This window comes from Rhipicephalus sanguineus, chromosome 7, assembly GCF_013339695.2.
Source record: "Rhipicephalus sanguineus isolate Rsan-2018 chromosome 7, BIME_Rsan_1.4, whole genome shotgun sequence".
In the NCBI taxonomy this organism is placed as follows: domain Eukaryota; kingdom Metazoa; phylum Arthropoda; class Arachnida; order Ixodida; family Ixodidae; genus Rhipicephalus; species Rhipicephalus sanguineus.
The window spans coordinates 145806985-145834117 of record NC_051182.1 but is presented as its reverse complement, the minus strand read 5'-3'; the positions used below and the strand labels follow the sequence as shown (position 1 = coordinate 145834117).

General features: G+C 47.0%; 2 protein-coding genes across 6 annotated transcripts in view; both read left to right on the top strand.

Moving 5' to 3' along the window:
* Positions 1 to 17451, top strand: part of LOC119400185 (ubiquitin carboxyl-terminal hydrolase 36) — a 36765-nt gene extending 19314 nt beyond the window's left edge. The window contains exons 11-17 of one of the 3 annotated variants that reach the window (XM_049417992.1): positions 992 to 1117; positions 1705 to 1803; positions 3064 to 3133; positions 4812 to 5954; positions 8087 to 8394; positions 8985 to 9116; positions 15854 to 17451. In XM_049417992.1, the coding sequence (XP_049273949.1) occupies positions 992 to 1117; positions 1705 to 1803; positions 3064 to 3133; positions 4812 to 5954; positions 8087 to 8394; positions 8985 to 9116; positions 15854 to 15976 (2001 nt within the window). In that variant the 3' untranslated portion in view covers positions 15977 to 17451. Of the gene's footprint in view, positions 1 to 991; positions 1118 to 1704; positions 1804 to 3063; positions 3134 to 4811; positions 5955 to 8086; positions 8395 to 8984; positions 9117 to 15850 lie in introns of all 3 variants that reach the window. The other 2 variants (XM_037667182.2, XM_037667183.2) reach the window with 2 other exon arrangements.
* A 1298-nt stretch (positions 17452 to 18749) lies between these two features.
* LOC119400184 (CCR4-NOT transcription complex subunit 3) overlaps positions 18750 to 27133 on the top strand; it is a 48673-nt gene continuing 40289 nt past the window's right edge. Inside the window, exon 1 of one of the 3 annotated variants that reach the window (XM_037667179.2) lies at positions 18750 to 18960. In XM_037667179.2, coding sequence (XP_037523107.1) covers positions 18936 to 18960 — 25 coding nt within the window. In that variant the 5' untranslated portion in view covers positions 18750 to 18935. Of the gene's footprint in view, positions 18961 to 19082; positions 19681 to 27133 lie in introns of those variants that run through there. The other 2 variants (XM_037667178.2, XM_037667181.2) reach the window with 2 other exon arrangements.

Here is a 27133-nt window from a genome sequence, read left to right as displayed (position 1 = left end):
CTCTATGGAGGAAAAAGTAGCACCACCATTTGCAAGATTTCGTCGTCAAAGGCTGCTGCGACTCCCTGATTACGGTGGGTGCGAGGGGTCCGGCTTCTCGAACCCTGCTCGGCTCAGCACACAGCCACAACTGTGCAGTTGAAACCTTCATGTAACTGAATATCATTAGAAAAAGATTTTGTGCTTGCGTAGCATGTCTTCAAAACATTCAAAACATTTCTCCACATGAAGTGCTAATCACAGAGAACTCCACTTTCAAGGTTGCGATGCTTTCGATTGTGATGCTTGCTAAACTTGGTCGACAGCTTGCATTAAGGCTTGCAATTAGGTTCATCTTCGTACTCATTGGGACGGCCATGTTCATTTTCAGGGTGTTGACACTTAGTTGTGGTGGCATAACGTTCCAGTTTGCAAGGTTGTGGGTTTGAATCCTGGCTACAGATTGGTTTGGACAAAGTATGCAATCTGAAATTAAAAGCGTTCAAAGCAATAAAAGGGTTTAGCATTGTGCCGAAAGGCGTTGGAGAATGCTGGTACGATGCAGAAAATGGCATTGTGACCATTGACACAGACCCTGCTATTGCTTGATCACGGACTGGTTCCTTCTGTCCGGTGCGACATCGATACACTCTAAAATCAGTCGCATGCCTTTCGAATGTCTTCCTGTCACACCAAGACAATTGCTGCCTGGCTTGCTTGTGTTTCCTTTCTTTTGAAGACTGTTTATTTGTCACTTTCCTGAAAAGAATGCTAATGTCACGGTGGTAACGCACACACCAATCGTGGCCCGAAAGTACCAGATGCACGACGTTAAAGCTGGGGGAAAAAAATACTTGGGACGGATGACGGCAGATCTTGCATGACGAAAAGACTCCACGAAGGGTGTGACTGTTTTCGAGAGTACAGACAATGGTTCGTTTTTGGCGTGCCTTGGCTGACATCTCCGTATATCCGACCGCGTTACGTGACCACATCCAATCCGTTTCTCCAGGGCGATCCGGTGACGTACCGGCTAAACGCCGTTCTGGTGCACCTGGGCGCCAGCTGCAACTCGGGGCACTACTTCTGCTTCGTGCGCAATTCCAATGGCAGCTGGTACTGCATGGACGATTCTCGGGTAAGCGTGCTGCACTTTTCTTTTTCACTCGGGTACTTGCGTAAGTTCTAGAACATGCATGGTCATTCAAGAATATTCTGGAACAGGAGGTGTTGCTGGAGCCAATGCTTCGACTAGTCTCATCGTCTTCAAGGGTGCCCTGAAGACGACTAGTGGTCTCGTCGTCTTCAAGGGTGCCCTGAAGACTACTAGTGGTCTCGTCGTCTTCAGGGGTGCCCTGAAGACGACTAGTGGTTTCGTCGTCTTCGAGGGTGCCCTGAAGAAAAGACTACATGTCGAAACGTTCTTCTCTTCAAGCATCCATCTTCTCCTGCCATTCACATTCTACAGGCAGTCGAATTAGAATCGGCAATAGGATTCGAGAAACTTTTAATGCACGAAGGTGCACCTTGCACCGAGCGTTCACGTTGTAAACATTAGCTAGGGAGTGAAAAACAGTCGCCAGAAAAACACTAATAGATGTGCGTGTGACTGAGATGATGATGATGGATTTGCTTGTTTCTGGAATGCGCATTTATTTCAGTATTCGAGAAATTTTACAGCTACCTAACCTAACCTTGTCGGCTTTCGTTTCGGTTTGTCTCTAGGTGCACCAGGTGAGCTTGGGCCAGGTCCTGAACCAGCAGGCATACGTCCTCTTCTACGTCCGAACGCCGTCGGAGTCGCAGGAGAACCACATTGTGAAGGTGCGTTAGAATTTCTCCGCTTTGACACGTTTGTTGCAAGGCCAATTTTTGTTTTTTCTGTTTTCGTAGTCCTGACTCTGGTGTTGAATTTTGCATTGACTTCATTGCTAACTTCAGCATTGTTAACAGTGTTAACCGATCACATCATGCAGAGCTGCATGTTATGATCGGTTGGACAGGGCTTTTATTTTCTTTTTATTTCCAAGGCAGAGGGAATTCGCAAATCGCCCATCTTGCGAAGTTACGAGACTGAAGTCGTGTATGAGGCATTTCGAAAGGGCTTACTGTCAGAACTTGCGCGATTGCCGCTATCGTCACAGCTGAAGCTATGGAGCTTTTGGTCTGTAGGACGTGATAAGGAGCTCTTCATTCGTGAATGCTACGAAAATGAAGTGCGAGCAAGTCTGGATTCCTGAGAGTTAAAGTGCTACGTTGATTGTGAAAAGTCGGTTCATGTTAGAGTTGTTTTTTGTACCCAAAGAAAACTTGGTGCATGTTGATGCAGGTGCTATACCTTTGTAGAAACAGTTGACTTAAAAAAAAAAATGAGCCTCATGTGCACTTTCGAGATCTTGAATAAAGTATTTCTAGGGATGGGGGAATATTCGGGCATTTCGAATATTCGAACGAATATTACAGTATTCGAAATGAACGAATATATGTATACATTTGACCGCACATAACCCCCGGAAAAGGTGGTTTCACTGCAGCGTCTGGTTGCTGTGCCGTGAAACAACCCATCTAGGGAAAATCTGCACTGCTGCGAAGCCACACTTCAAGTTTAAATGTACATATCTTTTTAAGTTTAAAAGCGTCTTATATGGGCTTATATGCGCTAAGTATAGTAATTTTTAAATTGTCACGTATTGCACCACTTATAACTTGCACCTTACAGCTATTCAAGTCTTGATACTATTCAAGGCTGCTTCCACTTCATTTCAAACCAAAAAAGTGACATTCACTCATACCTAGTTCCAATCCTTCAAAATATTGTGCAAGGGTCATGACAAAAACGCTTATTTTTCTTAATATTCGGTAAATACTATTCGAACTACTCAATTCCAAATTATTCGACCAAATTAGTATTCGCGTCGGATTCGCTTCGAACCTCAAATTCACTATTCGCCCATCCCTAAGTATTTCCCAAATGTTGCCGATAACTTCTGTCAACTAAATTTGTTGCTAGATGTTCCAATGCATGTTGTCTCGACTTTCAGATTAATTGTGACTTTTTTTTTTCCTCACTTCCTGCACATGCAGAAGTCCAACTCCGTGGCCACGTTGTGCAGCCGGACTGCTACTCCCGAGCCAATCCGGAACGGGCAGCTGTGTAAGTCAAACCGTGCAGCCAGTCCTTTATTGATCCGAATTCGACGTACCGCTTTTGACGTGTTGCTGAGTTTGCATTCCCAGTGGCGTTACGAACCGTTAATCTAGGGGGATGCGTTTCGTTGAAACAGTGAAAGTTTCTCTATTAGATCGACTGCTAGTCGTATCGATAACATCAGTGTGTTGATGCTCAGTGTTGTCGTATTTCGACGAAGTTTGGCTGTTTGTGACATCACAACTGCTTGAACCTACGTTTAGAAGGCTTGCTCGGTTGGGGTGGTGTTTCGCAGCCAGAGTGGCATTCTCTACAAACTGGATTGTTCCACAGACACAGTACTTGTTTCTTTCATGCCTCTGGTGTTTTGGAGTGTAATGATGCATTAAATTTGACACATGCAATCCAGGCCCCGGTTTTAGTCTTACTTTTGTCTCGCTTAGTAAATACACTATTGTAAATGATCAGTTATGAAGAGTGCACGCTCCGGCCGCCCCTATTTGATAGAGCTTGAGAGTTGGTGGGCTGGTGCCAAATATAACCGCCTATTTTGATCACTATCCAGCCAGCAAATGCTAAAATGTTAGCGTACTTTTACGGCATACCTCGCCAGGGTTGCCAGAATCACGTCCTACTTGTTGTTTATGAAGCCCCGAATTTGCATTGTGCTTATGGCCAGAATTGTGTGACAGTTTCATGCTGGCACATACCATTGCTGTTGAACCGGTTCTAAATCTAGCTTTGCAGCTACGATTGGCTCTTTTGAAAACTATGGAAAGGAGCATTACGTGTCTGTTCTGGACGATACAGAGAATTCATGCATTCTAATGTGATGCTGCATTGCATTGATTGCTGACTTTTTTTTTTTCTATAAGATGTGAGCGCAAACGTGTTCCTGGTTTCAACTAGAAAAGCCAGCAATCTATGCAACATTTAGTGCTTCAGTGTGCAAGATCCTAGTTGGGACTTGTGTAATAGTCATGTCATTCAGTCAAGAATAAACAAGAAATATTTTGCTGGTTAATGTGCGATAAGCGACTAGAGGGTAATATCAATTCAGATTCAGGAATCGCTCCAGCTTTGTGTGCCATTGGATGTACTTGCATAGGCGCGTACTGAAGCATTGTGTACTCTCCCGTAAAAGTGAAATGCTTTCTTGGTGTGTTGACTGTCCCTTTCAACAAGCAGTGTGAGAGAGTTTTGCTCTGCGAGTGTGACACCATGTAAGTTGCTATCTATTTGGAGACTGCATTTTAATCATGGCAGCTCAAGTTTGTCCTAAATTTTGCTCATTTATGTGGCTAATACACTAGTCTATGCACTAGCAGCAAATGCAAATGAGCGTGCAAAAGCCTGCCCCGCACATCAATGTTGAGGGAAGTGAAATGTTCGTTAGTTGTTGAGATCTGTTTTGTCACCTGCCAAGAAAATAAATCTTGTGTTTTTTTATAGCCTGTGTCAGCGGAAGCTCTCTTATAGGGTAACAGTTTTGCCAAGCTTTTGTGTCGTGTGAAATTGTTTGTTTACTGATGCAAACATAGTAAACGTGCAGTCTCGGTGAGTCGAGTGCAAAATTTCTGGTTGAAAAGTGTTGCAAGGCAGTCGTGTGAGGAGGTGGCGGGGGTTGCGTGTGCCGTGCTGCGGGCGAGTGGTTCTTGACACCGAGGTCGTTGGCTCGTTGCAGCCGTGGCCGCGGAGAGGAGCACCCCGCAGAGGCCGAAGCAGCCCCCGCCCAGGTCTCCCTCGTCGCCCGCGGCTGTATCCACGGCCGGAGCAGCAGCCGCATCGTCGTCGTCGTCCGTCGCCACCCAGCCGTCGCCCCACCGGACGGCGGTGGCCACATTGCCCTCGACATCAACGCCGCTTCCCGACAATCGCCCTAAAATTGCTTTCGGAATCGGCGCCTCGTCTTCGTCCTCCGCCGCAGCATCTCCCTCCCCATCGACTTCTCAGCGAAGCATTGGGCCGCCTAAACCTCCTGCTCCAACGGCGCCTACAAAGCCCGCTGCGGAGAAGCCGGTTGAGAGGCCCGTGAACAAGCCGCTCACTCCGCTTGCCCTGGGTGACATGAGTCTGGTTCCGTACGCTGGGGACTCATCGGATGCGTCGGACAGCGACCGTACAGACGGAACCATTGACCGGCGGAAAGGGACGGCGGCTCAGACACACGCCTCGGACACTCCCAGGCCCAAGGGTTCCTCGACCTGGCAGGTTTCGGACGTGAACCTGCTCTCCCCAGCCATCTCGGTGGAGTCGAGCACGACGAGCGTCAACTCCACGACAGACTGGAACGTGACGGACAAGGAGCGGCCTTACGAGGCCCGCAAGCCGGTCGCCGAGGAGTTTCCAGGCTGGACCGTGGAGCCGGCAGCCGCTTCCGCTGTCGCGCCTGGTGCGGCGGAGCCGTCGTCGCTGCCGGGGAGTTCTAGGGACGCCCCTTCAAAGCACGTCCAAGACGAAGACGGGCCGGTCGTCACAGAGGACAAAGACCAACAGCTGCGGCCCTTTCTTGGCGACGGACGCGTTGGCGTCGTCGATTCCACCGAGACTCAACCTTCTGGTGACGGTGCGCGAGGCGGTGACGCGCTGTCTCCAGCGAGTGAACTTGCCACGGGTCACGACGGCGGCGCGGCGGCGCCAGTCGACGAGCCCCCAGTGCGGCCTGTTGTGCCTCCGCCGAATTCGACGGCGCCGGCTCCCATCGCCAACGGATGTGTGAGGGCCTCCGTCACGGCAGACACGGACGACAGCAGTGATTCGCATGAGTGGGTTGAACGGACAAAGGAAACGTTAGCTGCCGAACGGCGCCACTCGTCGAGCAGCAAAGGTAAAGGAATGGGCGGCTTGCGGTATTTTGCTGCTGGTAAACGCGTTAATCCACAGTGTAGTGTGCACACTGCGTGGGTTATGGCTCCACAGTGTTCCTGCTGTAGAATATCAGGTTTCTCGTTAAGCTTGAAGGAAAAACCTACTTTTGAAGCCATTTTCTTTTTCGTTAAAGGGCGCTCTTCTTTTGAGAGATTTCTCTCTAGGGAATGGCACGGTTGCTCGGCTCTAATGCCCATGACTCGCCGTTGCCATGATTGACGGTCTCGTCATCATGGTTCCATCTCCCACTGCTATTGGCAGTGTTTTTCCCCTTTCTTTTTATCTCTCCGGAGTAACTTAATAGAGAGAACCCTGGCATTGCAACAATTCTGCAACTGTGATGAAAGGCCAGCATATATGGATTTGTCCAAGGCCCGTATTCACAAATCAACCTTATCCTTATCTCCTTTTCCTTATCCTGTTGTACCCTTAACTTATAAACAAATACGAAGCCAGTACTCATGAACAAAGCTCGGTTATCTTTTGACATGCTGACTGTTTTCACGCACTTAATGTGCGTTTAGGGCACCGGAATGATAAGGAAAACGGAAGACACAGATACGGCTGGTTTGTGAATACACAAATTTTCGTGCCCGTTACTTCAGACGTTCTTGTGGGTTTGCACTAGCTGCACTTAGTCTTCGTGAACTTTTAAGCAGCCTTAACTTTATCTAATTGCCTGAAGGCAATGCGTTTCGTTCGCGGTCGTCGCGAATTGTTGCACTTACGACGCGATGTTTCATTGAAAACAAAACAATTTTCAAAAGTTACGAGGTCGATTGGAAGCTGTGGCAACGGAGTTTAAGCAAATCCACATGTAGCCGCCCTTCCTTCCAGTGTTGGCGGAACCATCGTACGCTTTCAGCTTCCATAGACACCAGTGCTGCAACTTCCTCTAGAAAATTTTTTTACTCTTACGTATAGAACACCCACTGCAGTGCTTCTGGTTATTTGTAGAGTTCGTTTGTTGGGTTGCAGAGTGCACTTATTGGCTCAAGATCGGGGAGTTATTACATAGTAAAGCTCCCGCGGTGAGGTACGGAGGATATGGATACTTGCATATGGAATAACGGCTAATGTGGAGTCGGCGTGATATGGGTCGCATATGTACGGTTTCTGTGCTAAATACATTTACAGGTATACGTTGTGATGGACCAGGTAAAAATGCACAGGAAAGAAAAGGTGAATCATGTTCTTATTCACCTATGCAAGTACATGACTTGCTGCCTTATGTCCCAACGTTCGGAAATTTACATAAATATATTTCTTGAAGCAGAGCTTTCGTGTTGAGATGTTTTCATCACTGAATCTACTTTTACGGCAGGTTTGTTCCTTTGTTTGACTTAAGTTTTGTTAAGACCTGTGCCCAGTGTTAATTTCATTCTTTCTTTTGATATTTTTAGAAGAATGCAATGGTCTGTGTAATGGCTGACACGAAGTGAATGGCTGGAAAGAAATCCATGGAACAGGAGAAGAATCTTTGTGAAATACAGATGCCGGACGCCGGCTGTTTGATCGCCGTCATTCGCAGCGCTTTTTGTAGCATGTCTAAAAGAAGATAGATTCTTAATTTACTGAATTGTTGCGCAAAGTCATGATGGAAACCTCGCACTTCCTTTACAATACCGTGCTACCGTGTTGAATAGAGAGTAATTGTTGTTTTTTCTCTTTCATTGCCACCTTGCATATTTACATGGAACCGATTTTCTTTCTCTGTGGTTCTGTACGGTTTTGCACTCTGGCTGAAGACGTTGAGTGTAAAACTGGAGCAGCCTAACTGGTACTTTTGCCATAAAACGTTACGGACTGCTGGAGACTGTTTGGGTGTTTATTTAGGAAGTTATCATGCCATTCATGTACCTTGTCTATTTGCTTTTGAAGTTTTCACATGGCATCATTGCTGTCGGAACCGAGCCCGGAAGTCCCGGAACGCTCGAAAATCGACTGCCGTCGTCCTCTTCGCGGAGGAGCGGTGACCTGCGAAGGCGTGGCCAAGCTTCCCTTCATGGTTTGGCCGCGCCTTTGAGAGTTTCTCACACGCATGTCGACGTAACTCGCCGTTAACAATCTACTTTCCCCGGTCTTGCGCAGCCACAGTCCACAAGTGGGACGCGCGGCCGAGCGTCAACGGCTCCAGGGAAGGGTCGTTAGCGTCGTCGCACTGGAACGGCAGCAACGGCAGTGCCAAGAGGCAGGCGGACATCGTCGGCTACCTCCAGAGCAACGGCTCCCGGCAGTACGGCTACGCCGTGAACGGATGGCGCGGCCGAGGCTCGGGAGGCGGCGGCTACCACAACGGCTACGGCAACGACCGAGGTGGCGGCGGCGACTTCTACCGGGACAAGCGGAAACACTACGACGACTACGAAAGTTACGACGCTGAGTATGACAAGGGCAAGGTGCGTGGTGTTCTCTCGAGGGAGTAGGTGTTGGTGTTGCCTTCATTTCTGTTTGAGTGAGTTCTATACTCGTTACAACCTATGAGAAGTTGTTGGCTCCGCCCACATCCATTGCTGTCCCTCCCACATAGAATTTACATAAGTGCTTCATCCAATAGCACGTACTCATTTTTGTGAAGTCGAGCACTTCTTGAGTGCTTCAGATAGTTGACTTTAACCATACAGATGCATGTTTGTGTCTCTGGTTTTAGGTCGGAAACTTAAACGTCCTGGTAAATTTCGTTACGGACTCTGACATCGCCGCTCAGCCAAACTTACGTTCTAGATTGTAACAACGAACCTTTAATTTCTAATATGCCTATTATTTGCATTAGCTGAGAAAAAGTACTTCCGCTTCAAGCGGAAACCAGCTAGCACAGCTTTCAAAATTGAAGGGCAGGTGTGCCGTAGTTCCGTTGGCGGAGCTTACATTGCTTCTTAGGTTGTAGCAGACTACAGGTGGTTTCCCGCGGTTTTGGCCCCCGAGTTTTGTGCACAGGTTCTTGTGTCTCAAGCTTGCACATTTTTCTCTCTTTTTTTTTTTGTTTCAGCAAAAGCGCACGAAGAACGGCTTCAGTCAACACTCGGGGTCGCACTACCGCAACGGGTCGAACCCGTTCCAGGAGGCGCATAACTTCAGGAACCAGCAAGGCGGCGGCGGCCACCGGTTCCACCACCACCAGGTACGACATGGCTTCGCCCACAAACACACTGCCCTGATGCCAGGCCTAAGGAATGGCACGGTATTGCCGAGACGAGAAAGCGTGCAGCCTTTAAGGGGTCATGAACCACCCCTCGGGTTTGGTGGGAAAACGAATCCTGCAGATAGCAGACACTGCTATGAACATCTCGGCCAAACCTTGCAGTCAGGCACGGCAAGGAGCGTTTATGAGCGGAGCGCGAGATTGCCATTTTATAGGGGCCCATCCTCACTTGCTTTGGAGCTGCCGGCACCCGCTGTTTGTTGTCGGACAGCGGGTAGCATGCTATTGGCCGATACTTGGCATAAATCAAGTGTGGCGTTTGATCAGATGCGCTTTTCCCCACTAGGTGCCGCCACGTGATGGCGCTGCGCTTTATAGTCTGCTAAATTTCCCAGTGAGCCACAGTTTGCGCGCAGGATTCACAATGGGTGAGAGCGATTGCATTTCATGACACACGCTCAAGGTCGTGATGCGTGCTGACATAACTTCGTTGCCCCTTGCTAGACCTTCCCGTGTAGCTTACAGTGTGCTCGTCGGGACGAGAGAGTGCTTGAAGCGTACGACAAACTCCTGTAACTTAGCTCATTCTTGACGGATTCGAGAAATTCTTGTGGCAGTTGATTCGTGAGGCAATAAACTCAAATACTGAGGTCATTTGACGATTACACTCAGACCTCGATATAATGAACACGGATATCACGAATTATCGGTTATAACGAAGTAAATGAAGAATAGTGTTGTCATATATAGTGTTGCAAATAAATGTTTATAACGAATTTTCGGATATAACGAAGTTATTTTCGTGGCAGATGTAACTTTGTTATACAGCATAGACCGCTTATAACGTAAGTCGCCGGAGTCGCGAATATCCGCACTATAAGCGGTACCGCACTATAACCAAAACAACATTTTTAAAAGGTTGCACGTGTGCAAAACATGACCAACGGGTAGGCGCGCGATTCCGACTATCGAGGCATGCGACTGGGACGTAAGTTTGCGTCTGCTTACATTTGGAAATGTTGAACGGTTAGCGTCCGCGGACCTGCGGTGCCGACGTGACGAATGCGGAAAAAATGCGCCATCACAGGAAGTCACCGCGGTAGCACACTGCGCGTGCGCCATGTCGAAAACGGTGGCGACCACAAACCACCACTCGAGTGTTTCACACGCACGCCCGCGTTTTCGTTAAAGATGTAAGTCACCCCTTCTAAGTGCAACAACTGCAAAATGTTTCATTGACTCAGCACCAAACCGCAACTTCTGTATTCCGCGGCCGCCAACATGGCCGCTAGCGCTCGTTAGGCCTTGCGTGCGCGTTGCAACTTGGCATGCCGCCGCGAGGAGCTTGCCCTAGGCAACACTGAGATCGGTTGTAGAAGAGATCGCACTCGCGAGCTAAACCGAGGGCATCACGCGTGAAACGCAGTTTCGGTTAGCGGACGGGAGAACAGCCACGGCAACTATCCTGAAAAAGTCTCTCAAACTTGTAAGTCCGCCTGTTGGTGGCAAAGGCGAAAGCTCCATCACGTTGCACGCGCGATATCTGCGCTCTACGACGAAGCAACTATTTTCCCGGCGGAGACAAATAGCGGTAACGCGCTCTTGATGCGGACGCGGGCGCCCGTACGTAGCGGAGTGCGCATGTCATGCGGCCGGGGCAAAGCGCGCATGTCAAGGGGGCAAGGGCTTCTCCATCGGCCACGCAACCGCTCCCCCTCCTCACACCACGCACCCGAGCCGGGCTGCTGCCCCCCACAGCCATCCCCTTTTTTTTTCTCCCCCCGCTCCTTGTTCGTTCGTTTCGCGTCCCCTCCTCCTTAACGCCGTCGCCGCTCTCTCCCCCGCCTGCGCATCTCCGCTGAGAAGCACGCTCGCTCCCTCGAATCTCTGAGAACGTTCCGGCAGCCGCATTATAACCGGTCTTTCATCTCGCGGGACTGCACAGTAAGCGGTATGCGTATACATGGAGTTCTATGGGAGGGTAAACGGGAGTCAGAAAAAATCGCATTACAGCCGGTACTGCACTGTAAGTGGTTACATTATAAGTGGTCTGAGCTGTACTGAGGTTTGAGTGTACCTGCAATGTGGTTCGTGACCCCTTTCCTACTCCATTTTGTCGTGTCATCCACTGGTTCACTAGTTCTGTGGGGAGATCACACACCCTGAACACTACACCCATGTATACACCACAAAAAGGGCGTCTCTCTGTAACAACAGTAACAGTTGTCTATCACTTGTGCCTTCCAGGTCATGTACGGCACTTATGCTGTCTGCGTGGCATAGCATTCCTGACGGGAATGAAGTTGATGCAGCTTTCGAGAAAGGAAATTGCGAGCAAAACGGGTGACTTTTGTTGCACGTCAGAAAGGCGCCCGAATACAATACGCCCTTTTTAGAGTGTCATGTACACTGAGATACGCACCCTTTAGGGTGTATTTCTGTCACATAGCGATAATCGTGTCTGAATGCTGCATTCCGGTTAGCCATTCATGGAAACGTTAACGCGAAAAGCAGTTACCCTTCCACAAGAAGGTGCTTGGCAAGCTATAAAAGGCACGAAAATAAAATACTAGTGGTGCCGCCACCTTCAAGTCTCTGCATCGGCTTGCCGTGACGTCATTCATTTCGACCCCGTCTGATGGGTTTGAGCAGTCTACGGGTGTTTTTGTGTTTGGTAGTTAGCTCTGGCATGGCTTGGATCGACGCCGTCTGATGGGTTTGAGCAGTCTACGGGTGTTTTTGTGTTTGGTAGTTAGCTCTGGCATGGCTTGGATCGACGCCATCTGATGGGTTTGAGCAGTCTACGGGTGTTTTTGTGTTTGGTAGTTAGCTCTGGCATGGCTTGGATCCTGCTTCGGCAAGCAGATTTGTATGCTTGCACATGAAACTTCCAGGGTTAGACTATGCTGATGGTGAAAACATTTCCCAAACTTCTGAAGAACTCGGGGCACGCCCCGAGCTACACTGGAGCTACTGCTGACATTGACCTTCCCAATGCTGCACTGGCTTGGTGCTCTAGACCAGTGGTTCTCAGCTCTGGATGTTAAGTGGTGAGGGGACCCTTGCAGTGAGAGTAATGACACAATATGCAGCGTGAAATAGGTGCCTTTGTCAAAGAAAGGTCAAACTAAAGTGCCACGCCAATTCGATCTCGTCAGCTTGTCAATAAGTTGTGCAGTCTGCAGCCACATTCAACCTGTTAGCTATGATTACTCTTCGAATATGCAAGCCTGGAAAAAGTATGCCTGCGTGAATATGTCGTAGAAAACTGCAGCAAAAGCTCTACAGCCATTTCATGGAGAAGGGTAAACGTAAGTTAACTCCACTGCAATGCAAAGGTGTTATGCAGTGAAGCATATAAAAAAAAAAATCGGAAGAGGCCGCTGGTCACTGGGCATAATGTGCCTCCTCCCGAGAATAGGTTTTGCAGACCCACTGCTCCAGACACTCCGGCTACTTCTAGTAGCCAGGAATTGGGTTTGGCAGGGTGGCCTGCCATTTCGCCAAGTTTCTACTCGTGCCTGTGAGTCTTTTTAGAGAGGGATTGTTTCTGCACAACCATGTGGTGTGTAGGAGGGAAATATCATATGTAAAGGCTCAACCTTCTTCTTTGCGACTTGTGATTAAGATGCGACGCTGCTGCTTTTTTTTGGACCAAAAGTTGCGAAAGGAAATAAATTTTTCGGAAGTGTTATTTTTGGATTCTGCCACAACTGGTGCCTAACCCTGTCATTTTTTCGTGAATCTTAGGTCATTATTTTGGCCACAGCAGCCTTTTATTTCGCATCAGCAGCCGATGTTTCGTTCTTTGCTGTTTTCCCTGTTTCAGTTTTTCATAACCGTACAATCTTCTCAAAAGCTTTTCTCAGCTTTGGCCTGCACAGTTCTGATCATTTTTGTGTTCCTGAAAAGCCGAGTGTTTAGTGAGCGAAATAGGGTGCCAAAAGCTATTTTGGGAAGTTGTAAATGTTTAGCAAGGGATTAATTAAATAAGAAAACTGTAGGGGTGTGCGAATATTCGAAATTTCGAATATTTTTCTAATAGTGTTTGCTATTCGATTCGATTCGCACTGGAATTTTACTATTCGAACTTCCCAAAAACAAATACAGTCAACGTCCGATTGAAAGCGACCCCTTCAGATTGTCAATATGCTTCACCTCATTACACTCTCGTATTGCGGCAAAGCTGCCTTTCAAGCTCCGTTACGGTCGAACATTGCCAAGACACAGTCAACGTCAGATTGGAAGTGGTCCCTAGATTTTCAGTATGCTTCACCTCATCACACCCCCTTATTGCGGCAAAGCTGCCTTTCAAGCTCTGCTACGGTTGCAAATGTATTAAATGCTGGTTCCAACATGGAGGTGAAAGATGTGGCAGAGTTGGGGGCTCATTAATGCTGTTTCGGGCCTGAAATTTCGGCAGGAAGTCCGAAAAATCGGACGCCGAAGTTTTTTAGCATCCAAAATTTCAGATGTATATATTGATGTCTACGAGGCAGATTTGGAACACCGGACTTCAAGGGAGCACACCTTTGTCCGCCACATCAGTTAGGCTTCCACAGAAGTTGAAAGAGGAGGAGAGGCTGAGGAAATGGCATCTTTGCCTATCACGTGTAAAGTGTTGTCGGCAACACTTTGGTTGCACCAAATCATCTACCTAAATAAAATTCGGCCTCTACATTGCCTCATTTTTGATAAGACAACTATGAAACACCACCCCGCTAGTCCTTCATCAAGCTAGCGAAAAGAAAAACTTTCATGTTGCTATCTCATAAGAATATGCTTAGGAATACTCTCCAACTTTTTTCTGCAATTTCGCTTCGAAGTATTCGAAAAACATTCTAGAAATATGCGATTCGATTCGCACTCACACTTTAATATTTAAATTCGCTTCGCACCTAAAATTTTGCTATTCGCACAGCTCTAGAAAAATGTCTTTTCTCGGTCGTTCAAATGAGGGCTTTGAACCTTCGTAACTTTTTCTTGTTTGAAAGCTAGGACCTCACATTTTTTGCACCCATTGGCACGTGCAGAATCCAGTGACTTTTAATTGAGCAAGGTCTGGGCAGCCAGTCTAATATGTGACCAAATTATGCTTTCATCAACAATTGGTTTTAAAAATAATGACATAGTGTATGTGAAAATACACTGTCACTGAAGTTTCATAAACCTAGCTTAAAGGGGGACATGGCTTGTGGAGACCAAAAATCATCAAAGAAAAAACTTTTTTTAATTATAATATTAACATCTACAGCTATTATTTTGCATGTAAAGCCTAAGAGAAGTCTTACAAGATCAGTATTTCATCTGCAGTTTAGATCTGTGCAACGAGTACGAGCTGAACGTTAGGTGTTTTTGGGTCATTTATTTAGCTTGTCGGAGTGATATCTCATGATCTAGAAGAGCTAGAGCTGTAATTATTTCTTTAACATAAAGCCTAAGCTGTGTACCACAAAGTGCTGAGAGCAGAATTCTAATTTTCTGCTCACAGATTTTTTAAAATTGATTTTGTTTTTTCTTTACGGTAGTCATGGTACAAACATTGAATTTCGATCTGCAGAATGACTAGTTATGATCCGATCTGAAAACTGTTTGCAGCGTTGCACTTATTGTATATAGTAGTATCTAGCTACCTGATAATATTCACTTTCTGCTGAACGGCTTTTTTTCCTATTGTCTCCGGAAACAATAGAGAGGCAGCTTTGTGTATCTCGTAAACCAGTTTGCTTACAAGAAAAATTACTGTATATTTGAAATCAGCATGAAAAACGAAACAAGTCTATTTAATTTCATCAGGTTTGGACATAAGATACAGAAAATATCTCCACACACCATGTCCCCCCTTAAATAATATAACACCTTATGTATAAACGAAAGTCACTGCTTCCCTGAAGGTAACATTGAACCACCGAATCGAAAGTCGCACTGATGAGAAGAAAGGGAAGTCAGTGGCCGTGCGCTGACTGCTACCAACCTACAATTCGTTAAAATGAAATGAGTTGTAATGAAGTCACATCAGACACGAAGGTAGATCCATCACATGCTTTGTGCATTATAAGCACATACCTGTGTTTTGTAATAGTGGCAAGCCTGTTTTAACGGTGAAGCCGTTTAAGCTGTCGGTAACTTGTGCTCCGCCGTGCAAAAACTCCGCAGGTGGGTATACGCCGCAGGAATTCGGCAAGCCCCACTACCGTGTACAGCAGGTGCGAGTCCCAAACGAACACGTGAAAAAGAGAAAGAGAGAAAGAAAGGGAATAAAGACATAAAGAGATAACAGACACGAAAAAGAGATAGCAAAAAAACAGACAGCTCGACAGAGAGAAAGGAAGAGAAACAAAAAAACGGAGAGAGAGTGAAGAAAGCAAAGAAAGATAGAAAGACTTGGAAAGAGATAACAAGGAACGGGCACAAAATATAGATAGAAAACACAGCAAGACAGAGAAAGAAGCAGAGAGCGAGAGATAGGGAAGAAAAAGAAATAAACAAAGGAAGAGCAAGGGAGAAAGAAAGAAAAAATAAAGAGAAACGAGAAAGGCTACTCAGCTGTGCTCTTTCTTTCAGGCTTGGCATCGTTAGCGCGAAGCTGCCATAAATTAACCGTAGTAATATTCATTACAGCAGACCCAACATAGTCAGCTCCGCTGGCTTCCCATCTTGGTAGCAGAGGAAGGATTCTGAATTTTTGTTTCGTTTCTTTCATTTTCATGCAGCAGTTCCACCAGAGGTTCCAGAAGGGCCCACCTCCATTCTACGCCCGGCATCACCACAACAACAACCGTCAGCACTCCAACTACGGACCGCCCCGCCGGAAGCACCACTACAGTCGCACCCGATAGCGAGAATGCGGGAATGGGGGCCAACACGCAGTGCGATTCAACCTATAAACGGGCAAGATTGTGCCGACTCGGAAACAAAGAACTGCAGACTGCGCAGTTGACGGCGTTTCCGTCGTCAGCCCCTCTCGTCTCGGCGCAGAGAGCCTCTCCTGTTGATGAGTGCATTTGTGGGACGCGACGTAGAAGGTGCACTGTTCAGCTGCGGAAACCGAGGTGTTTTGTTAGCCTTCGCGATGGACCGTTCTTCCGCAGTGCTTTCTCAGCTCCAAGGCAGCGCCATCGACCTGAAAGTGCGTCATCCACTGCAACGTTCGCCGGAGTGTTGGACTTGTAATCTAACGGGGAGGGAGGACTCTCGCAGGCGGCTAACGTCCAGCCCACGTCAGACTTGCTCCAAACATTGCGACAGTGTTCGTTGCCGGCTTGCCTCGTCGCATTCGAAGTCTGCGTGGTGCAGTAAGGCAGACACGGACTGCCTTGCGCGTCTGTCAGCATGGTGACGCGGGTCTCAGCTGAAGTGTGCGACTTTTCACGCGATTGGGTGAACTTTCAAAAACCGGCCTGTGTGTTCTCTTTCTGCTCTCTCGCTTGGTGAACGACCGGACTGAGCCCGTTCGTTTTTGGTCGATCTTCGAAGTCACCTCGTGGTCCAGCTGCTGTGGAGACACGCCCGCCAACGCTGCACCGCTACACGAACATAGACGAGCTTTCTGCCACCCCTGCACCGTTGACCGTGTACTATCACAACTAGCCATGGACACAAAGCCTTTTCATCACTGTCTGAATCAGACTTGTTAATATTCTTTTTCTTCGGGAAAACGTCGGTGGACTTATGTTGGGTAGAATGTTACTGGCAGAGGTGTGCTTTCATTTAAAGAACTCCCCCATTTTATTATTGCCCTCCGTGTTAATTTGTGCTTGTTCTCCGCAAACTTTTTTTTTTCTGTTCTCACTCGCTTAGTTTCTGTAAACATTGCGTTTGCGGTTCGACCGCTAAGGAAGTGACGTCCTTCACGGGTGGCGAGACTTTTCTGCGTGTGTGAAGTTGTGCTAAAATAGGAATTCGGTCGTGGTAGGAACTGTTGGCTTTGTGGGGAAAGTGAAAAAAAAAAAAGCGTCATTGTTTCCTTTTCGAGTACTTGGATATAAAGTCTGTAGGAGTTACCTACACTGACAACTCTCTACTCTCTTTCCTTCCCTTGCATGATGTTCATGGACTGTGTGCAAGATAATCCGATTTCTTAGTGCACCAGAGGTCACAGAAATGTTCCGAGTTTTTTTCGTGGCATATGTTAAAACAGTGTCACGTAGAAAGTTGCAAAAGACAGAAAGCTGCATGAAATATCACTTTTGCAGACACAGTTCTTCTGACCTCACATCGACAGCTTTTTTTTTTTGTATATGAAACTTGTCACATTAGTGAGCTGTCTCACAAAAAAAAAACGTAATAAAGGAGACCGCGAACATGCAGCAAATTTGTGTGCTTCTGTTTTATAAGCTTAGCAATCCTGCATGTGCTGAATTTCTTTCTTTTTTTTTACTGCAGAGCTGTTATGGCCGAGGTTTGCCGTGTGTCGTAGATAGAAAATTATCATTATGAACCAGCACGCTTTTTCATCGCCCAAGGATTCTGTACAGATGGTTAACAACAGAAGCTGAAACGAGCCCAACAGCCTTGCGCGACTTCATGCAAGCTGCGCTAATATTTTTAAAGCCAAGAGTTCTCGTTAACGCGAAGGCGTTTCTTGGATAGATTGGCGGAAGCGCGCATCAGCAGGTGTCCGCAAAAGCCGTATCCGAAAGTCACGTGACCCTTCCCACGGGAAATGACGCCGGCGCCAACTGCCGCAGCAACCACCTACAGTCGCGGCGTGGAAGAGGGGAATCCGGGCAGCAGACTTCGCGGCACCCCTCTGTTACAATCTGGCCAAAGGAAACCCTTTGGTGTTCTCATAATCTGCTCAGTGGTCCTCTGTAACCTTTTTAAAAAAATTGCGCTCACTTCGAGCGAAGAAGTGACGTAGCGTCGGTGTACGCATGCGCGGCTGGATGCAGCGTACGTCAAACCACGCGGTTGTGTCGGCGTGAAAAGGAGCAAAAAAAAAAAAAAAAAAAAAGATCGATCAGCTGACGCGGGCGATATGATAAAACGCGGCGCAGAAAGGTTGCGCGCAGCTGTACACTTGCAATTGCATTTTTAAAAAAAGATCGGCGTACCAAGGGAGCGCCTGAGATGCCTTCGGCGAACGGTAAGACGTCTCTTTGATTTCAAACTTGGCGCGCCTATGATGGCAGAACGCAAAAAGCAACAAAGTAAGTAGCCAAGACCAAGACGCTGCCAGTCGAAGTGTGCTAGCGGTGCTAACTTCATGTCGCGACCTCAAACGTGCTGCTCAAAAGTGCGGCGTAGCTGGTCGAAATAATCCTGCCCGGGCGATCGTAAACGTTACCGCCGGGGAGACGCTTTTGATCCTGAAAAACCGAAAGAGTCGCATTGCCTTGGCGGTAGATATAAAAGCCGTTCGTACCGCTGGCTCTTTCCATGCAGCTCTGCTCGCTTTGAAAACAACCTCACGCACACAGGCCCAACGTGCCTGCGCACCGCCGCTCGCTTCCGCGGTGGAACTAAGTTTTGTTTATAAAACTACGTTTACGACTCGGACCGCTCGTTTAGACGCCACGGTCGCAGTTTCGAGCTCAGAATCTTAAAATCGGAGAGTTTTTGCCGCTTGTGCGACGTTCAAACCTCAACGAGGGCACTTTCGGTGGCACTGCCGCGCGGATGAATACATAGTCCGGCCGAACTGCAAGTAATAAGCAGATGGTAGCCATTTTGGTTGTGAACAAAGATATTGGCAATCTTTTTTCGGGATTAAATTCTCCTTAAGTGCTCAGTCTGCAGTTAATTCCCATCACGCGTTACTATGCTCCAGCAACTCTCTTATGTGTATTCGTAGCCATGGCCGATAGAAGAAAACTCCAAGGTAAGAGAAAAAGCCTGTCAAAAATCTCGCTTCGAGGGATGTGCTTGTTGCCTGCCAGACCTGTCTGCTGTGCTGCTTCTCGGGGTATCGTACACACCGCATTCAGGCGGCGGTGGTGGTGGGGGGGGATGAGATTTTGCCGTTAAGCCTAAAGATGCCCTCCGATCGGAATCGAACGCTCTTTTTCGAGCTGTAGCGCACGGATACGCCGCCGCAGGGGCCGGTAGATAGACGTAGCGAGTCGTTGTGACCCGTGCGACTACGCAGCGGTGAGGCTACAGCGGGAGCAGTGGACGAACGCGCTAGCCAGCTCGGCCTCAGCACCTCGGTCTCGACTTTTTTTGCCTGCGCTCACCGTCCCTTTGACAGTTTTTTGAGTGGACACCGATTGACGCATGCAGGCCACACGTTGTGCGCTCGTTTTAGCGGCCGAGAGCCCAAGTTTTTAACGCGATTCCCTCAAATTTTTCTTGTACCCCATCCCGGGAGCCTTCGCGTATTACTCTTAGGGCTTCTTGGGGTTCGCCTTTAAGCACGCGTCGCCTTCAAACGGGACGCTTTTCGTAACACTTCGGATACCGTCAGAGGTCCGTGCGGGATTTCTTTTTCGGAAACGACCGAAGACTTTCGGAGCCCGTTTGTCTTTCGAGGAGCGGAGCCAGCGACTACTGCAAAGTGCGAGACCAGGCTTTTTCTTTCCCAGTGGTAACATGCTGAACCGTGAGCGCTACCCCCTTGGGATCTTTTGCATTTGTTGTTCCGTTCCGTTTGATGCTGTGTGTATGCGTGCGTGTGAGTGTGAGGTGCCCAGGTGATGTGACGGTTCGGGGTTGCTTTGCGAGTGGAGGGGTTGCTTGGGTTAGGCTGTCGGGTTTTGGAAAAGAGAACAGAAAAAAGTCCCGTTTTCTCTCGGACTCGTCTCGTGTCGCGGGCAAGTGAGGGCTCGTTTCGATCTCGAAATCTGAGGTCGTGGGGGTCCGTGAAAAAGGCCAGTTTCGTGGTCGTGAGGGGCCCGTTTTTGGCAGTACCATAAGCCTAACCTCGGATGGGGGGGGGGGGGGGGGGGACTACCTTGCTTTTGATGTCGGCCCGCTTTTGAAGAGTTCGGGCAGCATTCGTGCGGTACTCCGTTCTGACGCGGCCTTTCTTACGATGCCTCGCGAGAATGAAACGTCTGTGTTACAAAGTTTTTACTTGTGTACCTAGATCATCGTTTTCGTTCCCGGTGTTTTCGGAAAGATAGGTCGCACAACCTATTCGCCTCTCGGTAGTCTCTTTTTGACACCGCGGTTTGTGGATCACTCGTGGAAACGTCGCACCCTCCCCCCCCCCCCCCTTTTTTTTTTCACTTCAGGTTAGCAGTTTCGTGCTAGCACGCGGATGGTGTTTCACCCCCTACTAATCCCACTTCTTGACCTCTGAAAGCATCCCGAGCTATCACACCTGGGTTTCGCGGCGAAAATTTTTTCACGATTTTGCTTCAGCTGATTGGCCTAAAGCTTTTGAGTTCTGCGTGGTTTGCGATGTGTTTACAACGGGGACAGTTTGTCGGAATGTCGAGATATGCTTTGTTTTTTTTCTTCGTACGCTCTGTTTGATTCGATGTTGTTTTGCACAGGCAAAACGTCATTTTGCTCTACGAGCGTTTGCTCGCTTTCTCGTTGCGTGCTTTCGTGGTGCTTTTGCTGGCACCTCCTTTTGTGGGCAGGCCTACTTTGTTCGCCAATTGTTGTTCTCGGCCACTGAAATTGATTCTTTAAACCCACACCTTACGGAGTATGCATCAGCAACTGTTGTGGCACGTTTGTTTTGTTGTCATAGCTGAATATCCGTGCACCTGAAAAATTGGCTTGGGTTTTACATTGATGTGCTCACTGCAGAAGACAAAGTGATCTGACCACTGTCACATTTGATGTTATGCCAGTGTGTTCTTTTTTTTTTTTGAAACACTGATGTCTTTGGAATTGTTATAGTGATGCAGTTGGAGTACTTTTCATGTCACACGTATGTTGAGTGTCAAACTTTGTCAAAAATTTTCATCCAATAGTTTCATGCCGTGTACGACACATTGCATCACTGCAAACTTGTATTCGTGCTGTCCTTTTTTCGATAACGAGCAAGGGAGCCGTCGTTTGCTTTAGTTCAGTGTAATTCAGAGGTGGTGTTTCGTGTGTGATTGGATGTGTAACTGTGTGTCGCAGATTACAGAAGTGTAAATGTTATCAGTCATCCTAATGGCCTTTGTTTCAATGCTGGGAACCTAATCCAAACCAGCACTATGCCTCACTGCGACGTCAACAACAGTATCGTACCACCTTATGATATTGAAGTGTGCATTCACTTTGGATGCAACTTTTCCTCACTTTAAGGGCTCGTGAAAGTTCTCCCGTCCTCATTTGCATCTGTTTCGAGAATGGCTTTCTAGCAGCTGTTGGGACGTACGCAGGAATACATTGTACAACGTCAAACGTTACTGTTCTCCAAAGAAGAAGACAAAATTTCGCTTTGTGGGGCCTGTTTTAGTCCGATGCTAGACGAAGGCCTCTCTCAATGGTCCCCAGTTTATTCTATCCTGTGCGAGCTGATTCCATTTTATCCCTGCCAACTTCCAAATTTCGTTGCTACGTCTAACTCTCTGCCTTCTTCGACTGCGTTTCCCATCCCTTGGTAATCATTGTTTCTCTTACTGTCCACCGGTTGTCTGTTCTACAGATTAAGTGGCCAGCCGAGGTCCATTTCTTTTGCTTGATGTCAACTGGGGTATCTGCAACCACTGTTTGTTCCCTGACCCATTCCGCCGTCCTCCGATCTCATTGTTACTCCTATCATTTTATGTTCCATTGCATGCTGCGTGGTCCTCAACTTTTTCTCTAGTTGCTTTGTCATCCTTCATGTTTCAGCCCCAAATGTTAAAACTGGCAGTATGCAGTGATTGTATACCTTCGCTTTAATGACTGTGGCAGATTTCGTGACATTATTCAGGAGTGCCTGCTGAATGTGCTCTAGCCTATTTCTATTCTTCGGTGAATTTCCTTTTTGCGACTAGGCTCTCTTGTTAGTAGTTGTCCTAGGTATACATATCCTTGCATACACTCCAATGTGCGGATTCCAATCGTGAACTATTTCAACTGCTTTTTTTTTCTCGCAGCTGGCTTTCCAGGAAACAGTTGCAACGCGCTAACTGCTGTAACCTGTTTGTAAACGTTGCCCAAACGTTTCAACATGCGAACTGCTGCAGTGTTTACGTTGTACGACTATTCCAAAGTCGGCCTAAATTGTCAGATGGGGAGTAAAAATATCTGCGGCAGCTGGCTTCTCTTATCGATCGTTGTTCCATGCTTGAAAGCTGCTCTTTTTGACATACTCAACGTTTGTGCGTCATTCTTGTGAGCGTAGCCTGTTACATTTTAACTACATCAGCTTTGCTGTAATCCACAGGGTCTGTATTCTAGGAGTAGGTTGTCATTTAGCTTTTTAACATAAGGCTGCAAAGGCGGAAACTTGAGTAACAGTAGCAAATAATGTGTGGCAGTTTTCAAAGTGGTATTTAATTTAAAATTCAACTGAACTCTGTGGCTCGCTAGTTCATCAGGTATTTACCATGTTCTATCTGTATAAATGTGTGCGTAGACATCACGCAAACTTTCAGAAACCAGGCTTTGTAAACAAGCTCTCGTTTACGAAGGTTAAATTGCGAGCAGTTATAACGCAGCTAATGGCATCGACGTTGGACACTCCTTTGAACGACAGACAGTCGACCTAGTTTGTAGGGATTCATCGGCACAAAATGCGTCCCAGATTTCACGGGCGGCGCTGCTCGTTCTGGGCATGTGCAGATGAGTTTTTCTTTCGTTCACCTTTTCCGCCGCAGTGCAATCTTTCAGGTGACAGTTGAAGCTTGTGTTTCTGTTCCGTCATGCTTGTGTCTGGAAGCGTGAGCTTTTCTATATTGACCATCCTTCGGGTTGCCGTACCTGTTGATGTGACAAGATGAACCATTATTGATGGGCATCTGGTTAGGTCAAGTTACCGGCTCGGATGGTCTCCGAGATCGTGGCTACCTCCTGAAAGGTCGTGGAATCAAATCCCCGCTGTGGCGGCTGCATTTCGGTGGAGCCGAGACGCTAGAGGCCTCCTCCATGCTTACATTTAGGTGCACGTTAAAGAGCCCCAGGTGGTCTAAATTTTCCGAGCTCTCCACTTCGGCGTCTCTCATAATCGCATTGTAGTTTTTGGACGTAAAACCCCAACATTTACATTGTTACCGTGGCTAGCTTATCTTCAAATAGTTTTCTAGCGCGCACCACAATGCTACTTTCAAATCGATGGAAATCTTTCGAGTGACTTTCCTCCACACTGATGCCTCGTCACGACAAAATGAGTCGTGAACACAGTGCGGTGGCAGGATGTTTTATTTCGCATTCAGTGTCTGAGAGCAGTTCAAGAGATGTCTGGTACCTATTCTTAATTATGTGGCATTTCCTCAGCTGCCCTCAGCTGTTTTTGTGAGATTGTCATATTATCTAGCCTCAAGTGACGTCAAAGCAACACGCGCACCAGATAAACGTATGTTTAAAATGTTCCGACAGCTGGATTTGAACTCTGAGCCTTTAACACTAAAGGCTGACGCTTCAACCGCTATGACAGAGATTCATGCCCCATTAGGTGGAGTGGAACACCTTTAAGAATGTCATGCATGCATGCAAGCAAGCACGTTCACACTCTTGGTGCCTTCTGTGCACAGCTAGTTTCTTGAAAAATTCTCTTTGGGAAAGTCGGCTTGTTGGGATGCTTGGTGCATTTGCATTTTCAGTGCTGACAAAGTCCCCCAGATTCGCTGTTCAAGTGAATGTGGGTGCCGATAAATGCTGCTCAAAAAAAAAAAAAGCTACATCAAAGACATGTTACAAGTTTCATGAGATAGGTCTCGATTCCTGTCAAACGCGTAGCTCTAATGCGCTTGAATTCTACATTCATCGACTAACAAATGTTTGATAAGCAGTTCCGCTGCGATATTTCTTTTTTCAGCGTTTCCTTTTTCACCGAAGATAGAGCGCGTCTTTTTGTCCCACAACAATAAATCATCACCTGGCTCGCTAGCACTCCCTTTCATGAAAACCCGGCGCTCGCCATTTCTCTATCAATAATGCTGTCTCACGCTGATAACGTGCACACGGTTCACGACCTGGAACCTAGTGCCGGGCGCGTGTTGATTAATGTGAGAAAAGGCACGCAAGATAATGGACGATTGCTGTTGTTGGACAAAGACACCTTTTTTATTTAGTGTTTCATGTTGATAGTTATTGTTGCATCTGCATACTCTCAGTTTAGAACTCGTGGGTTTTTTTTCTTATTCCTCACATACTCAACGTGGCTTTTTCGATCCGGAAAGATCACTTTCATATCTTCACTGTGGACGTTTCATCACATCATTGTTGTGACTAACCGGCTGTTGTGAAGTCTGCGCTGAGTCATCTCACTGTCGTAGCAGGAACTGGTTTCGGCGAGCTGTTTTTCACTCGACGTAAACGAATCGCATATGTGAATGAATTGCTTGATAAACATTTGCGGCAGGTGAATGCTCTGTCTGATTGAGCAACTACGCGAGAAGCTCGTGCTCTGTTCCATTCAAAGGTGAGGTGACGGGTGGGACCCACGTGCTGCGATTCCTAGAATGATTGTTGCCAAAGCTTGTTGTTTGTCCGAACTACGTGGCATGGACTTCGTCATTAGACAACACCTCCAACTGCACACAACAGTTCCGTATGAAATAACCCTTTGCGACACGCATCATGATCTGCTGCCTATAAATGCGTGAAATTTACATAATTTGATGCCAAGGTTATGGAGACCAAATTTAAAGCAAGTGGCAGTGTTAGAATAAATTGTAGTGTATTTTACAGCATTTAATTGTAATTACAAGGCGAGTAATTATCTAATTATTGTACCGTCACTCATGCTATATTTCTTCATAAAACTAATTCAGCGACCCACTCAAATTGGATGCGATAGTTACCTGCTGGCAGTGAGCCATGCTGATGAGGTAAAAGAAAAGTATTTTGAAGTTCCTGCCAAAAGCCCCCACGTCCAACGTGTCGTTAAACACTGTACTGCCTTCACCAAAGCTATCGTGTGTAGCAAAGTATTTCAGCCAGAAGTGATATAAAGGAACATTAGGCAACAAAAATGGTTTATTTACCATTGACTCAGTGCTCATGGTCTATTCCTTGCAAATAGTGCGCATAAGTGACAAAAGTAAGTCGCGTCTCCAAATGAAGACGCCATGTCGCAAAGGGTTCCGGGTTCAGTTCGTAGTCGCTGTGGTTTCTTCCCAGTAGCTCCAAAAGTGCAATGGTGCTGTGCAAATAGTTTTGAAAGAGCGCAAAAGGCAAGACACAGAACACAGTGCTTGTGTTGTCAAGTCTTCGTCTTTTGCGCTGTTTCAAAGTGAACCCAAACCAGCTAGCCTAACTCTCACTCTTGTTGCGCAAATAGACCTAGCTACATTTGTAAGAAACCCAGCTGATCAAAATTAATCAGCATTCGTTCTAAAAAGACAGGGTGTGCAAACACGGACACAAGAAAAAAGTCAGGACACCACAAACGCAAAAAAATGAATCGGCATGTCATTTCGGCAAGTAGATCTCCGGAATAAAATTTACCGAACTGAATCCTCCTTAAACCTATTAAATTTTCTAATTGTGATTTTGTTTATAAAGTTCTATTGCTTTTAAAAGTGTGTTGATGTTATAATTTGATTTCTCTTATCATTGATTTTAAAGGTCTGAATCTCCTGAATTCTGTAAAAGATGCTCGAGAAAATTTTGGAGCGCCCTGAATAATTTACAGTAACGCTCGCTTCTCGAGACCAGTTTCAGTTTCAGTATCTAGGCTGTGGATACATCCTGATAAGTACGTCACCATGCTCGTATGTTCAACAGGATAGCTATGGCAACTGCACTGCACAGCCTTCTCGTGAGCAGGGCTTTTTGTCCATGTTTCTTAAACCGCAACAGCATGAAACTTGCAGGTTGTTTAACTGGAACTTTCATTCATCACGAAGTTGCAGAGTTGGTTTATTTTTTGTAAAGAAGTGATGGTCGTTGCAGTTAGATGGTGCAGTGGCTGTTGTGAGGTTGAAGGGTGTTCGTTGTGTCGTTGGCTCCATACTGTTGGTCTTTAACCTGCGTTCAATTTCATTGTTGCTTTCCACTTCTTTGCTGCATGCTGGTCATGTTTTGAGATGGGTTACTCATTTTCTTGAAGGTTTCAGATGACACGATGGGTTTTTGTTACCAACTCTCTTATCATGTTTCGTGTTGCAGCTCAAACGACACAGATTCTTGATAAATCTACTGCATAAAAACTGTTCTTTGTTTTAATTTTTGGTCTTACAAATTTGAGAGGTTGTAAAGAGGAATACAGTGAAACCTCGGTGATACGATCACAGCTCATACGAATTTCGGGCTGATACGAATTTTTCGTTGGTCCTGGCCAAGGCCCATTGGCCTGCAATGTAATGGAGTACGATTTTTGCGAACCGATTTTCACCCAGCGACGTTTGACACGAACGTACGCTACCGCCCAGGTACGAATAGGTGCTGTCGCGGAAGACGTGCCAAGCACGTGCGAGCGCGGGAACGCAAGCTTGGGCATGCGCGCCGCACCGCCAAATCGTCAGAATCATGGTGTAAGAAAAACGCTTTTCTTACGGTCAGAATAAACCTTTGGAGACTCGTCACGGCCTCCAAGGTTGTGTGCGCGATCTTTGGGGCTCTTATATGCCGCCGTGTGTTTTCGCGTTTAAATTACAGAGCACATTAGCGCCATGCTTTATTTTTCTAACGCGTCAACGCGGGCTGCTCTCGTTGTACTGTGTTTACACGTGCCTGCCTCGTGCATCAGACATCCTATGAAAGGTGGACGACAACTGAAAGAAGGCGAAAACAGTCTTGGCGAAGGGGTCAGGCTTCACAACGTCAGCATGCGTGACGGTTGATTTCGCACTTGCGTGGACACGGTCGTAAATTTCCCCAAAAACATCCCCAACACCTGCGCGATAACAAAATCATAACACAGGATCGTAGTTTGGTAATTTTGTGGCCTTGATCCATCGCGTCAACGCACCTGGTTCATTAAATACGCGCGTACGCGAGTGCCGGTATGATTGCCG